The 17,219-nt window shown below is 41.0% G+C and overlaps 1 protein-coding gene across 3 annotated transcripts in view; it reads left to right on the plus strand.

The window, feature by feature from the left end:
- The window catches only part of MINPP1 (multiple inositol-polyphosphate phosphatase 1), a 71,494-nt gene that overhangs the window by 47,522 nt on the left and 6,753 nt on the right, over nucleotides 1-17,219 (plus strand). Inside the window, exon 5 of one of the 3 annotated variants that reach the window (XM_059881929.1) lies at nucleotides 10,865-10,902. The exons of 1 other annotated variant lie outside the window; for it this stretch is intronic. In XM_059881929.1, coding sequence (XP_059737912.1) covers nucleotides 10,865-10,883 — 19 coding nt within the window. In that variant the 3' untranslated portion in view covers nucleotides 10,884-10,902. Of the gene's footprint in view, nucleotides 1-10,864; nucleotides 10,903-16,383; nucleotides 16,563-17,219 lie in introns of those variants that run through there. One more of the 3 variants, NM_001314067.1, reaches the window with a different exon arrangement.

The following is a 17,219-nucleotide window of genomic DNA, read 5'->3' on the forward strand; positions in this document are numbered from 1 at the left end:
GATTAAAGTGCAGAGCTGTACGCTCCCCCATTCAAAGGTGAGGACTATTATTTTGCAGGAGAATTGAGACCCCAGAGGTGGGGTCTTAACTAAATGGCCTGTGTTTTAGGACATAACTAAAACATAGACCACTAGGAATCGGAAATAATTGAGGTGAGATCCTTAAGAGCTGAAAACAACTAAGTGGGAATATTCCTCTGCTGAATTAGTAGCATTAGCGGTCAGGTTTAAAACCAAATTGTAGGGGAAAATTTCCAGCTTTAGTGTTGCATTTATAGGATGCTTGAGGAGGTGGTATTAAATGGATCAGAAATGTCTCCAGAGGTCTGGGTTACAGTGCATCCTGCCCTCTGGCAACATTTGCATGCATTTGGGGTGGGCAAAAACTGACAGCACGTTGCCAACCTGATTGAATGGATACGTGCAGGTAGTATATACCTGGCTTGGCCAAATGAGGGAGAGAGGCTCTTCCTCCCTTTCTGGGCATTTATGGAAGAGCTACGAGAAATAATGAGTTCCTCTTCTGAACCTCCTGTTAGATGTATGTTGGACCCTTTCAATCTATTCACCTGTACACTGATCCTCCAGGTCTCTTCACAGCCTTTTTATATATTTTTCAACCCTTTGCCTCTCGCTGCTTTCTAATTTCCGTACTAGTGTCTAGCCTAGAGTTTACCCTATATGGTGAGGTCTTTTTGTTTTGTTTTTTAATTTTATTACTACTTTTTAAAAACTTCAAGACTACTTAGAAATAATTCCCAGTACTTCTAAGTGGTTAGTTTTCGTATTCACCTGTTTTATTTCTTTTTGTTTCATCTTTTGTTGTTCTTTTAAAATGAAAGTTAACCTTCAGTTTGTCTCTTTGGGCATTCTAAATATCTATTTTAAAGTTTTTGTCATCCTGTAACATAAAATTGTTTATCCAGGATGAATTCATGTTCTTGTTATTGATTTTATTGTTTGTTTTTCTTTTCTAAATTAGATTTCTTTTCATTTGAAATGTCTTTGGTTTTAGCGTAGAAGTTGTGTTTATTTATGTCTTTTTCTTCTTTTCCTCTTTTTCCTTTTTTCAATCTTTCTATCCTTACCTCTGTTTAGTGGTTTTGCAGTTGCTGTAGTCTAGATACCCAGCCCAAATCCATGTCTCATAATGATATTTGGGGATCTCCTATATCATCAAGCCATTCGTAAGCACAGGCACTGTCTTCCTGACTCCTGGATCCACTGTCCCCTGGTCCCTGACCTGCTGCAGCCTGCGCTTCCTCCTAGGCCATGTCTCCTAGAAATGGCTGTACCACAGTTTGTTTTTTCCATCTTTTGAAATCCTTTGTTTTAACCAGTAAATAATTTCCCATCTCATTTATAATATTTTTGGTCTATGTACAATAGAAAGGTTGTCATGTGTTTGAGAACAAAACAAAAGCCCTAGACAGAAGTCCAGTCCTGCAGTCTAGTGTGACCTCTGCAATGACAAGCTATGTGACTTGAAGAGGGTCACTTAGCTTCTTCACATTACACCTTTTTATTTTCACCTGGGAAATGAAGAGAGTTCCAGAGAGAGTATGTTCATGATAGAAAACAAGAAAACACTTACATCATGAAGTCTGGAGGATATTTACCCTCTTTGAATTCTGTTCTTTGTTTTCAAATACAAAGTGTCCTGGTTAGTGGAATTTCAATTTCCCCAAGCTAAAATATAAGCATGTTAATGTAAGTCAATTTATTTTTTATAGATCATGGGGATAAATGAATAGGAATCTTAAGGAGCAGCTCAAAAAAAACCAGGCTCTATGATGATTTAGTGGAGTCTGTCCTGAGCTTTCCATGGATTCTGCAGCTCCATTTGGGGACCAACATAGTATAGCTGATGACTGGGACTGGTCTGGAAAGGAAGTGTCTGGTGGAGCATCTTTTTCTTGTTTCTAGAACCTGGTCTCACTTCAGCTCATGACACTTGAGTGGATTATTATTGGTCTCAGCTACTCTTATATGAAAACCTTCCTGCTTGGGATGTCAAGCAGGCAAATCATTTCCTAAAGCAAACAAGTACAGACTATCTACCTGAATCTCTTCTGGTCTGGTGCAAGCCCAGTCAAGATCAAAACTTAATTTTCTATTTGGAGCCAAAGGACAGTCCAGTGACAGAAATGTGAGGTTTGTAATAACTTGGAACTGAGAGGGAAGGCCTGAGACTTTGTGTCTTGAGTTAAAATCTAAAGAGGCTTTGGGAGAACAGAACCCACTGGGGTCAGCAGGACCACTGCTTTTGACCTTGATGCTGATGAAAGTTAAACTAGGAAAAGCAATCAAAAACATATCTCCTCTCTTGATATCCTCTGTTATTTGCCAGCTCTGGAACCTCAAACCTGTCTTCTGGTCCCTCTCTTCCCCTCTTTCACACCCGGTCCTCAGGAAGCTGCAAGGTAGAGGGCAAAATCATTAACATGAAGGGAAGGAGTCAAGTTCTGAGGAAAAGGGCAAGTTTGAGGTGCACAGGGTCTAGGGCTTGAATGCTCTTTTTGGTTATCATTGACTTCTAAACTGGGATGCATGGGTTTCAGCATCTGGAATAAGTGCCCAGCACATAATAGGAGCTTACAAATGAGGAGAATAGAACAAGTTAAAGTTCTGAGCCAGCTGTGGTGATTGCTCTCGGCTCTGTCTTCTGAGGGTTTCCCTGGTGGTTCAGACAGTAAGGAATCTGCCTGCAATGCAGGAGACCCAGGTTCAGTCCCTCGGTCTGGAAGATCCCCTGGAGAAGGAAATGGCAACCCACTCCAGTATTCTTGCCTGGGAAATCCAAAAGATAGAGGCGCCTGGCGGGCTGTAGTCCATAGGATCACAAAAAGTCAGACACGACTGAGCAAATAACATCTGACTTTTTCTCTCTCTTCAGTGAGTATTTATCTAGGCCAGGAATCCTGGGGCTCACACTCACCTGCTGAGAAAGCCTGGACCAGGTGAGCACCAGGTGAGGGATGCGTGGTCTCTTGAGTGTGTTGCTTCTCTGCTGACTTTCTCGTTCTTCCCACATCCGCCTTTCCATGCTGTTAGCGCAGTCAGATCCAGAGAATCCTGGGTGTGGGCTTAGGGAGGAAAGGGTTGCAAGGAGCTCCTTTGCTTTTAGGCCCTAGGCCTGCCTCTGCCACGTGAAACAGATCTTCCCCAAAGGCCAGCTCAGCTTCCTCTCGTCTGTATAGGGATTTAGGCCAAAGTCTTTTAACATGTATTTTCCTGACCTGTTTTTTGTGCGTCTGTTTTTGTTTCCTTCAAGAAACTAAGGTGGAAAGGAGGCCAAGGGGAAAGAACAGAAAGAATAGAGGCATTTAAAATCCTGAGTCCCTGCCATCTCTTCCTTTTTGTAATCTCTGCTCCTTTCAAATATGATTTACACTATTCATGGAAATCAATCCAGAGGAAGTTGTGGTCAGAAGCTGAAACGTTGTCTACCTGCGTGCCAGTGGACTGTTCCACTGATTTCCATCATTCTGACAGGCAGGAAAGCACGAACAGATTGTGTACTTACCTTGCTGGGCCTTGAGCTGAATCATCCACCTGTCTCACTGATCCTCACAGTAATCTATGAGGTAGATAACTGTTATCATTTTCTCTTTTATAGTTGGAAGAAACGAGGCTCAGAGCAAACTTGTCCAAGGTCAGGAAGCCTTAGATCTGGGAGACAAATTCCAGCAGTCTGACTCCACAGTCAGTGTTCTTACCTGTTACCTGCGTCTCTCTCCTTCCCCCACGTGTACAGAGGAAGAGCCAGCAGTGTGCTCACCTCCGTCGACCTAGGAGGAGTTCACTTCGGCTCCCAAGATGCTGCTTAGACTATGTGGTTGATGTTTGGGATTCCACCATTAGACAGAATTCCTTGTGACATAAAGCTGTGTCCAGTACATGAAGTCACACCCTAGGTTGCATCAGTCACTTCCTCAGCATAAAAGAATAAATTCAAGGTTTTCCCGAATGGGCTTCTGCCAAAGAAGAGTTGCCATTTGGATCTGGTCATTATTTGTCTTAACAGAAATTATCTAAATTTGAATTTGTCTATCATTCCTAAAACACTTATTGACTAGTATAAATAGATGCCTTTTATAGTATTTACATATCATTTTGGAAAGGGCATCAACCCATCATTATTCTTGTCTGGAATATTTCAGAAAAAGAGCTACAGAACCTGGACATATTAGGCCAACTCAAAACCAGAGGGAATGGATGTATTTCTGTTCTCAATGAAGTAGCACTTTGTTGGCACTAAATATGTGTTTCAGTTTGAGATGACGAGCAGGTCAGCCAAGGGACAAGAGTACTGTATTTCTTTTCAATAATGTAATTGGGAGCCTTTGGAAATCACTGAGTCTGTCCGCAAAGGAGGAATGACATCAAGAAGCCCCATATTCACCGCAATTAAAAGACCTTTTTAAAAAGTATCTGGAATATATTCAAGGGAATATATTAAGAAATAACATCCTTATATGCCAAGCACATGTATCTTTAGCATGTAAAACGACTTCATTTTTCACACAAAATTGGCTTTTTTAAATGACGAATTTGAACCTTGTCAAGCTAGGAATGAGACTAATCTTTGCTTTACTCCTCCCTCCTGCTTTTTCAGATATTTATGAGTGTTAACTAAAGCTGATTCATTCTTAGATGTTCCATTCAAGATAATTGTGCAACAAAACAGCTTAAAACTATGTCAAAGGTGACAGCAAAATAGGATCATTAAAAAAAAGTGTAATTGATAAGGTTCTTCTCAAGTTAAATAGTAAAGTAATAGATACGGTTTTCTTGTCTATATCTAGATAGGTTGGAGAAGGAAATGGCAACCCACTCCAGTATTCTTGCCTGGGAATCCTATCAACAGGGGAGCCTGGTGGGCTGCTGTCCTTGGGGTCACACAGAGTTGGACACGACTGAAGCAACGTACCATGCATGCATGCATTGGAGAAAATGGCAACCCACTCCCGTATTCTTGCCTGGAGAATCCCAGGGACAGAGGAGCCTGGTGGGCTGCCGTCTATGGGGTCACACAGAGTCGGACACGACTGAAGTGACTTAGTAGCAGCAGCAGCAGCAGTTAGGTTAGTTTCTTTTATTATTACACTAATGCTATATTTATTTTTGTTGTTGAAAAAAACACCCTTAGAAAACTAAGATATTAAAGTCTTGAGAAATGGTTGATGGACATGTCTAATTACTATCAATATATCTCATAAGATACTTAAAATGTAGAAATTTAGTAGACTGTATTATGAACATACATTTAGCTGTTGGACTATAACAATTCAAATGGAATCATTTACAACTTATGGAGGGAATAAATGTGCCTCTATAAGGATTCACATTATTCAGTTAAGTTAGTTTCTAATCTCCATTTTCTGACGTCATTTTTCAAAAACAGTCAGGAGATCCATTGTCTAACAAGTCAGTGATCTCATATGTGCTTTAGGCAGAATTTATATAAATTGGATGCCCAGGATTTGGGCTTCAGCCTTTGGGCATTTACTGAAGCTCTACTTCCATGCTGGGCACTGGAAAAACGACATGGTGCCCACCTCAGGAAACTCATGGCCTTCTGAGGGAGACAGAGCCTTAAGAAGATCATTGCAGTGTACTGCACAAGTGCCGAGAAGATCCATAGAATGATCAGCTCTGATGACCAAAGAAGCTTCCTCAGTGAGGTAACCTCTGAGCTGAGTCATGAAGCCTGAGCAGCACTCACATGGTGAGAAGGGGCCGATGGTGCCAAGTCTCAGCACAGTGAAGAGCTGTGTTTTGGGAACTGCAAAAGCATGTCCCTTAATCTCACATTATAAAACTCGAGTTTGATTCAGCTCTGGACAAAACGGTTGTGACAATTACTGGTTTTCTTGAGAAGTATGAAAACAGGGCCTTCATGTTTGAACACACTTAGCTTCACATCCTGATTCTACCACATGCCAGTATGATCTTGAGGATGTTAATATTACTCTCTCTTTCTAAATATCAGGTACCTTATTTGTAAAATTAGCATTCTTACTTTGCATAATTTTTTAAGGGGTTATGAGAAACAGCATAGGTAAAGACCTATAACAAGTAGGATTGCCTGATCTGGTGAATAAAAATACAGGGCACCAAGTGAAATTAGAATTTCATACAAAAACAGATAATTTTTTTAATATAACTATGTTCCAAATGGGCTTCCCTGGTGGCTCAGCTGATAAAGAATCTGCCTGGAATGCGGGAGACCAGGGTTTGATCCCTGGGTCAGGAAGATTCCCCTGGAGAAGGAAATGGCAAGCCATTCCAGTTTTCTTGCCTGGAGAATTCCATGGACAGAGGAGCCTGGCAGGCTACAGTCCATGGGGTCACAAAAAATCAGATACAACTAAGTGTGATTAATACACATATTCCAAATACTGCATGGATACACTTACACTAAATAATTATATGTGGTTTATTTGAAATTCACACCCAAAGGGGCATCCTGTATTATTTAATATTAAACTCATAATTGAAGAATAGATGCTTTTGAATTGTGGTGCTGAAGAAGACTCTTGAGAATTCCTTGGACTACAAGATCAAACCAGGCAATCCTAAAGGAAATCAACCCTGAATATTCATCTGAAGGACTGTTGCTGAGGCTGAAGCTCCAGTACTTTGGCCACCTGATGTGAAGAGCCCTGATGCTGGGAAAGATTGAAGGCAGGAGGAGAAGGGGGTGATAGAGGATAGGATGGTTAGATAGCATTACCAACTCAATGGACATGAATTAAGCAAACTGTGGAAGACAGTGAAGGACAGAGGAGCCTGGTGTGCTGCAGTCTGTGGGATGGCAAAGAGTCGGACGTGACTTAGTGTTCAACAGTAGTAACAACAAACTCATAATAAATGAACTGTAACTCAATAAGTTATTGGCATAAAGGACAGATGAGCCTGGCAGCCTACAGGCCATGGGGTCATAAAAAGTTGGACACAACTGAGCAACTAACAGTCAGGAATGGACCTTAGAGGAAGAACATCTGGCTGAGCAGAAAATCATTTGCATGATTATGCTGGAAAGCACTGACTTGGAGGAAATAGGAGATTTGGAATAAAATTGTAGACTCCACATAGTGTGTAAATACGTTACACTCTATGTAGATGTAGATACACATACACGTGGTGGGGTGGTGGGGTAATAGTGGGCAACGTGGAGGGAGGGTTTTAGTTCATATTAGGAATCCAGAAACTTCTCCAGGATCGATGAACATATTCTCTTAAGAAAAAAAAAATTTTTTTAAGTTGGTTAACAACAGTAACAAAACCAACACATTTATAACAATCACTTGTTTAAAGGCCATGCCAGCAGGATCTGAGTTTTGGTACCATATAACTTCAAACTTTTCAGCAGTCTGTAGTGGTAGAGATGTTGGCCTTTTTTCAAGGTATAAAGATAGTTTTTTGGCCTTCATGTGTCAGACTTTACATTTATTCTCTTCTTTCTCCTAGTAGCACTGACAGGTCTCAGAGTCCTTGGCTACTGAGAGGATGATGCACACTGGACCAGCTAAAAGGTCACTGAGTCTAGCACTTTACAAAACACTTAGCTTATGTCAGGAACTGTGGGGAGGGATTAAAAAAGGATAAGTCCAGTGCCCTCCAGGAGTGTGCAATCCTATTGAGTCTGGAAAAGAAAAGAAAATTGAGAAATGTAGTTTACTACTGTAACATATGTTCTGTGAAGGCTGAGTGGACCTGACCAGTGTATCCCCAGAGTTGAGGGTGGTACCTGACAAACAGTAGAGGTCCCGTAAACATCTGGTGAGCAAACTTGTGTGTGGGCTGCATTCACTAAGGAAGGTTTAATGCAGCAGTTTAGTCAGTGGCTCAGATAGTAAAGAATCTGCCTGCAGTGCAGGAGACCTGGATTCGAACCCTGGGTCAGGAAGATCCCCTGGAGAAGAGAATGGCTACCCACTCCAGTATATTGGCCTGGAGAATTCCATGGACAGCTGAGCCTGGCAGCCTACAGGCCATGGGATCATACAGTTGGACACAACTGAGCAACTAACAGTCAGGAATGGACCTTAGAGGAAGAAAATCTGGCTGAACAGAAAATCATTTGCATCATCATCATAGCAGCTGGCATTTACTATGAACCAGGCACTGAGTGAAGGACTTTATGTGAATTCTGTTCGGGTGTTTCCGGTAGCCCTTAAAAGTTTAGGTACACGGCCCCAAAGCCCATTTTGCTTCTGCAAATCAGCTTGAGTGTTCCCTCGTCAGGTAGACCGTCCCTGACCGTACTGTCCAGAAGCATTCCTTCCGGTTACTCTATCTCAACCCCCTGTCCTTTCAGAGCACTGATGACACTTCATGTGAATCTATTCAATATCTTTGGTGTATATTTTTCCAGTCTCTGAGGACAGAGGCTGTGTCTGATTTTATCACGGTTGTGGTCCTTGTATCTGCCAGCCAGTTCATTCCCTGGTAGTTGGAAGACACCCAATAAATAACTATTGAACAAGTACATTCTTCTGCCCAGAATCATCTTCTCAGTTCAAAGAAACAAACAAAAAAATACCTCCAGAAAACTAAAAACAAAAACATAACCTACCAGGACTCCAGAGTCTCCGGGTCTAAATGTCCATGAGTGGGTCAAAGCATCTATTTCTTTTCTTTTTCAAAACAAAATTCTGTGTGTGCATCTGATACATAGCTAAAGAAGAGCACTCTGGTGAGGGCAAGATACTGTAAGGAAATTCACTATATGAATTCATGTTAAAATCTGATGAATACAGTTTCCTCCATGCAATATTTCAAGTAAAGCTTCATAGATCTTTCTCTAAGAAACATATTGGCCATTACCTTTGGCTCAATATAAACTGGTTTCATACCTAATCATACCCATCCCGTTCTCTCCAACTTTAAAAAGTGAGAAAATACTACAAGCAACAAATACATTGAAATTAAAATGTATTTTCCATGACCCTTAATATGATAAGATGGTCAAGCTTATTCAAAATAAGAGACGTGAAAATTATAACTATGTTGGTATCACTTCTCATCTATGAGATGACAAAAGTGCGAAAGTTTGACAACATTTTATTGGCAGGACCACAGAGAGACAACCACTTTGATACATTGCTGTGTGTGTTAGTCGCTCAGTCGTGTCTGACTGTGAAACCCAATGGACTGTAGCCCACCAGGCTCCTTTGTCCATGGAATTTTCCAGGCAAGCATACTGGAGTGGATTGCCATTCCCTTCTCCAGGGGATCTTCCCAACCCAAGGATTGAACCTGGGGCTCCCATATTGCAGACAGATTCTTTACCATCTGAGCCACCAGAGAAGCACAAAAGAAAATCCAGAAGAGTGATGATCAAGATTACAGACTCTTGGTCCACAGTGATAAAGCAAACACAGTGTCCATGGCAGCCTTTCCATGCTGAATGTATCCAAAGGAGAAATAAAAAAATATTTTCGGGATGATGGGGAGGAGAAGAGAAAGATGGTAGCGAGAATTTTGTGAAATAATGACTCCTGTGTAAAAGTGGATGAAGGACCAAACTCTAGGAGCCATGCTTTGAAAGGAACTGGGGTATCAACTTCAGATTCCACTTAATCAAAAGGTTCTGGGTCAAGTATGGGGTAGAGGATTTCACATGTTTTATCTGATTTAATCTTAGTTCCATATTTTAGCCATGTGTTGCCCCCTCCTTCATCAAACTCTTATTAATGAGTGTTAACATTTACCTTTTTTATATCACCAATCTTCTCTGGAAGTGCTAATGCATAGTTAAGGTGTGTGTGCTCAGTCACTGAGTCGTGTCCAACTCTTTGCCACTGTGGCCTGTCCTCTGTCAATGGGATTTTTCAGGCAAGAATACTGGAGTGCGTTGCCATTTCCTCCTCCAGGGGATCTTCCTGACCCAGGGATCAAACCCAGGTCTCCCACATCTCGTGCATTGGCAGGCAGTTTCTTTACCACTGAGCCATCTGGGAAGCCACATAGTTAAGGTAGCCAGAAGCAAAACCAGAGAAGCCTGTTGTAGTAGAAAGAACAGTGGAACTCCAAAGATGGCTATGTTTTAATTCCTAAAAGCCATTAGGTCATATGGCAAGGGGGAATTAAGGTAGCAGATAGAGCTGAGGTTATTAACAAATTGACCTTAAGAAAGAGAGTATACCCTGGATTATTCAGGTGGGCCCAATATAATCACAAGAGTTCTTAAATGTAGAAGAAGAAGGCAGAAGGGAAGGTCAGAGCGATGCAGTGTAATGAGAACTCAGCCAACTGCTGTTAGTTAGTTTTGAAGACGAAAGGGGGCCATGTTCCAAGGGATGCGGGCAGCCTTGAGAAGCTGGAAAGAACAGGCAAACAGATTCTCATATAGAGCCCTCGAAAGAGACTTCAGACCTCCTGACACCTTGATTTATCCCAGTGAAACCCATCTCAGACTTCCAGCATCCACAAAACTGTAAAATAATAAAGTTGAGTTGTTTTAAGCCACCAAGTGTGTGCTAATTTGTTATAGCAGCAATAGCAAACTAGTGTGATTGTTTATGGCCACAGTCTGAAAACAAAACTCACTACAGATGATCCAACAGATCAGGTGCATCAAAGGGGTGATGACGGATGAGTTCAGGATGGTCAACCTGATGGTGGCCTGGTCCTTACTGAACCTGATTGTGAAGATACAACGTGTACTAGCTGACCACAGCATTGGTGAAAGGTCATTCATTCTTGGCAGAGCAGAGGGAAAGGATGAGCAGCTCAAAGGAGCCTGAGAAACTACCAGAGATAGCGAGTGTGACTCCAGTCCTGGATCCAGGACTTGCTGTGACAAGCAATTACTATAATAGTTCAAACTTTGACTCCCTTGTTCTTTCTACAGCCCTCCTTCCTGTCTATGATTTCATCTCTACATGAGAGGTAAGGAATACCTCTCATTTTACGCTTACAGTTTTTCTTGTACATCATGTCTTTCTCCTATATGTAGCACACTTCAAAATTTTTTGAAACTAAAAATTTTAATAGGACATGTCTAGGTGTTCACTTTTTTCTTACCTTTCTTGTTTGGGTATATGATGGGCTCTTGAATTCCATGCACTGTGACACATCTTCATATCAGCAAAGTTTTCTGTTAATTAATTAATTTTTCATAATCTGTTTCTGTTAATTTATTGCTTATGGTTTTTTCTGCCATAAGCAAAAGGAATAATTTTTATCTGGAATTATTATCTAGTCTCTGCCCTACCTATTTATCACATTTTCACTCTCAGCATTTCCATTTTCCTTTTTTTTAATGTTGAGTAACCTTGAGAACACTCCCTCCCAGTGTTCTGAGAACCACAGAGTTAAGATAATAGATATCCAGGGGGGTGGCACTGCTGATTGGCCATTCTGAAGATAACAGTTCAACATTCTCTTTCGTGCATGGTGAGGGAAACAGATGCCACAGAGTGACATTTGATTGATATTTATAAAATCAAGGGGGTGAGAGCACAGTGAGAATAAATTCTGAATTTCCAGTCAGTGGATTTTTTAGGTAGAAAGAAGATGAAAACAATGAACAAATAAACAGATGAAAATCACACTACTCAGAAAAAAATAGGTTACTTCCCTATATTTTTTCTATTGCTTCCTTCTTCTCAAGCTAATTCTCCAAATCACTGCTTCAGTTTTCTTCTCTGTCGGTGTGTGACTAATTATGTGATTATATTTTAACTTTTTTTTTTTTTAACAATAGTTCCATCTGATACAGTTTTTGATTTCTGATTCCATCTCAACTAGCTCCTTTAAAAAAATCAGTTTGTTATAACTATTTCATAGTTCATCTTTTATTTCAAACATCCATATTTTCCTTAATCTTATTCAGAGTGCAAAGCTGATGGTTTCTTAAAATCAATTAGCTCTCCTATAGAAATATTTTCCAAACACATGTTATTCTGAAAACCTCAAGGGCCAAATTCTCTATCATTTATGTTATATAATGTTTCATGGGCTTCCCCTACCACATTTTAAATATTGTTTATCCTTGAAAAGGGAGAACTATATTCAGCTCTGGTGAATGCCTGTAATCATGGGGCAACGGTGAGTGTTAGAATCCTCTGTTTGCATCTCAGATTGGAGGACTGGATGGGCAAGCCACCTAGCCCATCTTTGTTAGCCTGCGGGTTTCTTTTTATTCTAAATCCATTCACTCTAAAGGACAGATCCCCTGGTCCTTACAAGAGAGGACGTCTGACCTTCAGGATTGAGTTCTCTGCCCTCATGGGGGCAGTCATCTCTAGCAGTCTGTAGTTCTGCCTGTATTCACCTTCTCACTTTTCCCTACTTAGAACCCCTCTAAGGTGCATCCCCCTAGCTTCTCATTCCAGGCTTTGCTACGAAAACGTCCTTCCTGACATCTGGCAGATAGCTGGGGAGCACTCCTAGTTGGTAATGCCAGTTGGACTTTCATCTTCTTTGTGCTCATGAGTACTTTAATAGGAAACAGGAGAAGGATTACCAGGACTGCTTGGTTTCTGCTCTCTGGGAGCTCTGGTTGAGAATCAATGGAGTCTTTCCTGCTGGGCTTTCAGACACTTGCCCCTCTTGCTATTTTGCCTCGTCTCCCATATAGGAATCCTGTGCTTCAGCCTTCCTAGTTTCTTCGCTTCCTCTCTGAAGCACTACCCTCATTCATAGCCAGCCTCTTCCTAACAGTTTCACAAGATGGCTTCCGCAAAGCCAGCTCCAAGCTGGAGATTAGGGTGCAAACGGTTCCTAAAGGGAGCTTGAGGTCAACGCCTGTGGAAAGACACAGAGAAGCAAGATTAAACAGAAGCTGAACTCCCATTGGAGGCCTTGGGAGTCTTGGGGCTGGAATGGTCCTTTAGATATCCCACAATGGGAAAAGAGGGGCAGGATTTTATATCTCAAGCAAGAATTCGTCAGATGTCGACTGCCCTGGGAGAAGACATGACTGTGAGGAAGGCAGTTTCAATAGGGTTGACAGCTGAATACATCTTCCAGCAGCACGCCCAACATCTGAGGGAATAAACTACTCGTTCCTCAGAGGGATCTGGGTAGCATAGCCCATGGTCTACCTCAGGCAGTCAGTGGATAAGACGGCCCAATACCTTAGCCTCTTGAGTCTTAAGACACTGAATTGAAATACTAATAACACAGAGTGCCATCTTTCATTGGGTTGACTAAGGTAAAGGGCAAGATTATAAACTTCCTGCCATCAATTAGAGTAAGATGACAACCAGATGGCCTTAGATTAGAACCAGAATTGTTTAGAGTACTTCAAGCTAAAAAGATTTTTTTTTTAAATTTGTGAGATATAATTGACATATGACATTTTATTGATTTCAGTTGTACAACATATGATTCCACATTTGTATATACTGCAAAATGATCACCACAGTTTAGTTTAACATCCATCACCTTACATAGTTAACAAAACCTTTTTTCTTTTGATGAGAAGTTTAAAGATATACCCTCATAGCAACATTCAAATATGAAATACAGTATTGTTAATTATATTTATATTATTATAACTATACATTTATTTTATTTACTAAAGATGGTTTATGACAATTGATAATGAAAATACAGAATAGTATTAGATAAATATAATCCTCTGCTGCTGCTGCTGCTGCTAAGTCACTTCAGTCCTGTCCGACTCTGGGCGACCCCATAGATGGCAGCCCACCAGGCTCCCCCGTCCCTGGGATTCTCCAGGCAAGAACACTGGAGTGGGTTGCTATTTCCTTCTCCAATGCATGAAAGTCAAAAGTGAAAGTGAAGTTGCTCAGTCGTGTCTGACTCTTCGTGACCCCATGGACTGCAGCCCACCAGGCTCCTCCGTCCATGGGATTTTCCAGGCAAGAGTACTAATAGTGAGTAATTAAAACTAGGAGTTGTCTGTTTTGAGAGAAGACCAAGAATTAACACAAAGACTCCTGATTTTGTGAAGAGAATTTATGTTGTCTCTATAATTTTCCTTCTTGTAATACAAGAGCCTGAAACTAAAATGATCACAAGCTTTAAATACCTATGTAAGAGATTTTTGTTTCATTCAGCTGTGAAGCAAAACCCTCATTTATGTCCTATCACCTTATAGGTCAGCAAGGCCATGAGTAACTATGACTTAGAAACTTGATATATGCTTCCTCAGAGACAATTGATGACTAGAGATGGAAAAAAAATTGAATCAGTGGTTACAAACCACATGCATGCAGAGGAATGGGAGTGGAAGGGAAGTGCCTTTCATTTTCCAAGAGAAGCTAAAAATTCAGATTTCTGTGTGAAGTTTCCGGATTTTTTAGTGTAGGAGACTAATTCACCTTAAAAAAAAATTGTCGTGTGAGTCAAACAATAAATGTTATAAAGTGAAGTCAGGCCTGCGGGCTGCCTGACTGTAACCCGTGAGTTCATTTCGTCAGAATCCTTTTTGGTGAGGTCAATGAAAGTTGCGATACAAACAAAACAGCGCTGTCATTTATTGCAATCGCATTTCCTTCAAAAGCTGTGTTATAACGTTACATTGGCCCCAGAATATTGCTGTTTAAGTAGACAACCAACATCAAGAATGTCACTAATATACAGTAAGAGTATAACTATACATTCCTTTATATTTGGCAATAGTTCAGGTGAGGAAAAAATTTAAGGCTTTTGACCAAAGGCCATTATAAAACGTTTAGAGACTAAAAATCTAGTACCTTTTGCTCTTCCAAGTCAGTAGTGACATGGACAAATAGTATTTTGTATTATCAGTTTCTCCTCTTTCTATTGGAAATAACATTTCCCTATTTGTGTCTCAGTGGTAAAGAATCTACCTGCCAGTGCAGGAGACCTGGGTTTGATCCCTAGGTCAAGAAGATACTCTGGAGAAGGAAAAGGCAACCCACTCCAGTATTCTTGCTTGGGAAATCCGATGGACAGAGGAGCCTGGTGGGCTACAGTCCATGGCGTTTCCAAGAGTTGGACACGACTGAAGCAACTGAGCACACACACAGGCATTCTTGAGAACCACGCGTCCTTTTTCAGTTGTGTGATTCCTTTGGGAGCTGCCATGTTTTTGTCTTGTGTTGATTTCCTGCTCACTATTAACTGATCTAGTCCTGAGTGTCTGACCCAAGGCAGATGAATCAGAGCTTCCTGACAAAAGGAGTCAGGCCCTGTCTGATGGCAGGAACTTACAGGAGCCATGTGGAAGAAGTTTGTCTCTGATGAAAGAGACAAACACTCAGCTCACCTGCCAGGAAAAGCAGAGCAGGTGATAAGGAAAGAGAGAGGGGGTCTTGGCTGCATTTGTGACCCTGGCTCCAGTTGTTTCTGAGCCTACACTACTTTTAGTCTGATTGTTCATGGAAATATGCTCAACAGCACATGTCATTAGGTAGTATAGATCAAAACCACAATGAAATACCTCTTAACAAACACTGCTAAGTCACTTCAGTCGTGTCCGACTCTATGGGACCCCATAGACAGCAGCCCACCAGGCTCCCCCGTCCCTGGGATTCTCCAGGCAAGAACACTGGAGTGGGTTGCCATTGCCTTCTCCACAACGGACACTAAGTGACTATAATAAAAAAGACAATAGCAAGTATAGGTGAGGATGTGCAGAAATTGAAACTCACATTATGGTAGGATTATAAGACGGTATGGTAATTTTGGAGAACAGTTTGGAAGTTTCTCAAAAAGCATCTTGAAAATTGGAATGGTATGTCTGCACAAAACTTATACGTGAATGTTCATAGAAGCATTATTCATAATAGCCCCAAAGTGGAAACAACCTAAATATATCTAACAGCTGATGAACAGACAAAGTGTGATAAATTCATACACAAGGGGCTTCCCTGGTAGCTCAGACGGTAAAGAATCTGCCTGCAGTGCAGGAGACCTGGGTTCAATCCCTGGGTCAGGAAGATCCCCTAGAGATGGGAATGGTTACCCACTCCAGTATCTTGCCTGGAGAATTCCATGGACAGAGGAGCCTGGTGGGCTACAGTCCATGGAGTCGTAAAGAGTTGGACACCGCTGAGCAACTAACACTTTCCCTTTCAGGTTCTCTATAAACAGAGAAAGAGTGATCCAGTAAGGGGTATTTTTTATTTTGCACACAGTCAGGAGAAAATCCTGGCCTGTGAGTGCAGCAGGAAGAAAAATATGACTGGAAGTACTTTCCTATGTGAATAAAACTGATTAGAAACTCTACTTGGAACTCTGAGGAACATTAGACCTGGGAAATCGGCTCTCTGAGGTTGATTTATTTTATGGCTATTTAATTGTCCCCAAGTTATCATCTCAGGTCAAACTGAGTATGAAAATACTGTATAAATGGCATAACTTGTGTTTCATTTTTGCGTAATTTTGGTGGAAGAAGTTGATTTTTTTTTTTTTTAAATCCTTTTCCAACAGAAGATCATGTGTCCCAGACTCTGAGATGGAAAAATAGATGGCATCTCTCTGCAGGGCTAGGGAATGGCAAAGTCGAAATACCGAAAAGCCAGAGAAATGAGGAATCTGGCAATGGGTGATTTTTTTTTTCCATTATTTATATCTTGTAAGTTTTCAGAAATAAATTTTAACACACTGTGGTAAAGTGTGAGCATTTAATTCAGCATGAAAAGGAAGGCAAGTGAAGCAAAAATACGGGTGATGAATATGAAGGCTGAATTAATTAAGATGCTTTGGGATGAATTCACGTGGTAGAAACACATCTAATCTAATTTTAGCCAAAAGGGTGACTGAATGACTCAAGTAAGTAAGAGGTCCAGGAGTGATCGAGAGTCAGGCAAGGCTGATTCCAGGAGTTCAGACAATGTCACTAAGGCAAAGTCTTTTTCTCTTGACTCTCCTTTTTTTTTTCCATTTCTTCTCTAGTCCTATCTTTTATTGTGTTGACTGCATTTGCTTTTTTCCACATTTCCCACTTCTACTGTTTTATATATGTGTATGCATGTGTGCATGTAAGTGGTTACTTTATTTAAACACATAATTTAATCAAAATCTCTATTCTCCAAACAAAAAAAGACACTTGACTTACTTTTATTTCTCTCTACACTATTCTTTGGGTGTTCCTTGGAAGGATTGATGCTAAAGCTGAAAGTCCAATACTTTGGCCACTTCATGCGGAGAGTTGACTCATTGGAAAAGACTCTGATGCTGGGAGGGATTGGGGGCAGGAGGAGAAAGGGATGACAGAGGATGAGATGGCTGGATGGCATCACCGACTCGATGGATGTGAGTTTGAG

Source organism: Bos taurus, chromosome 26, assembly GCF_002263795.3.
Source record: "Bos taurus isolate L1 Dominette 01449 registration number 42190680 breed Hereford chromosome 26, ARS-UCD2.0, whole genome shotgun sequence".
Lineage (NCBI taxonomy): Eukaryota > Metazoa > Chordata > Mammalia > Artiodactyla > Bovidae > Bos > Bos taurus.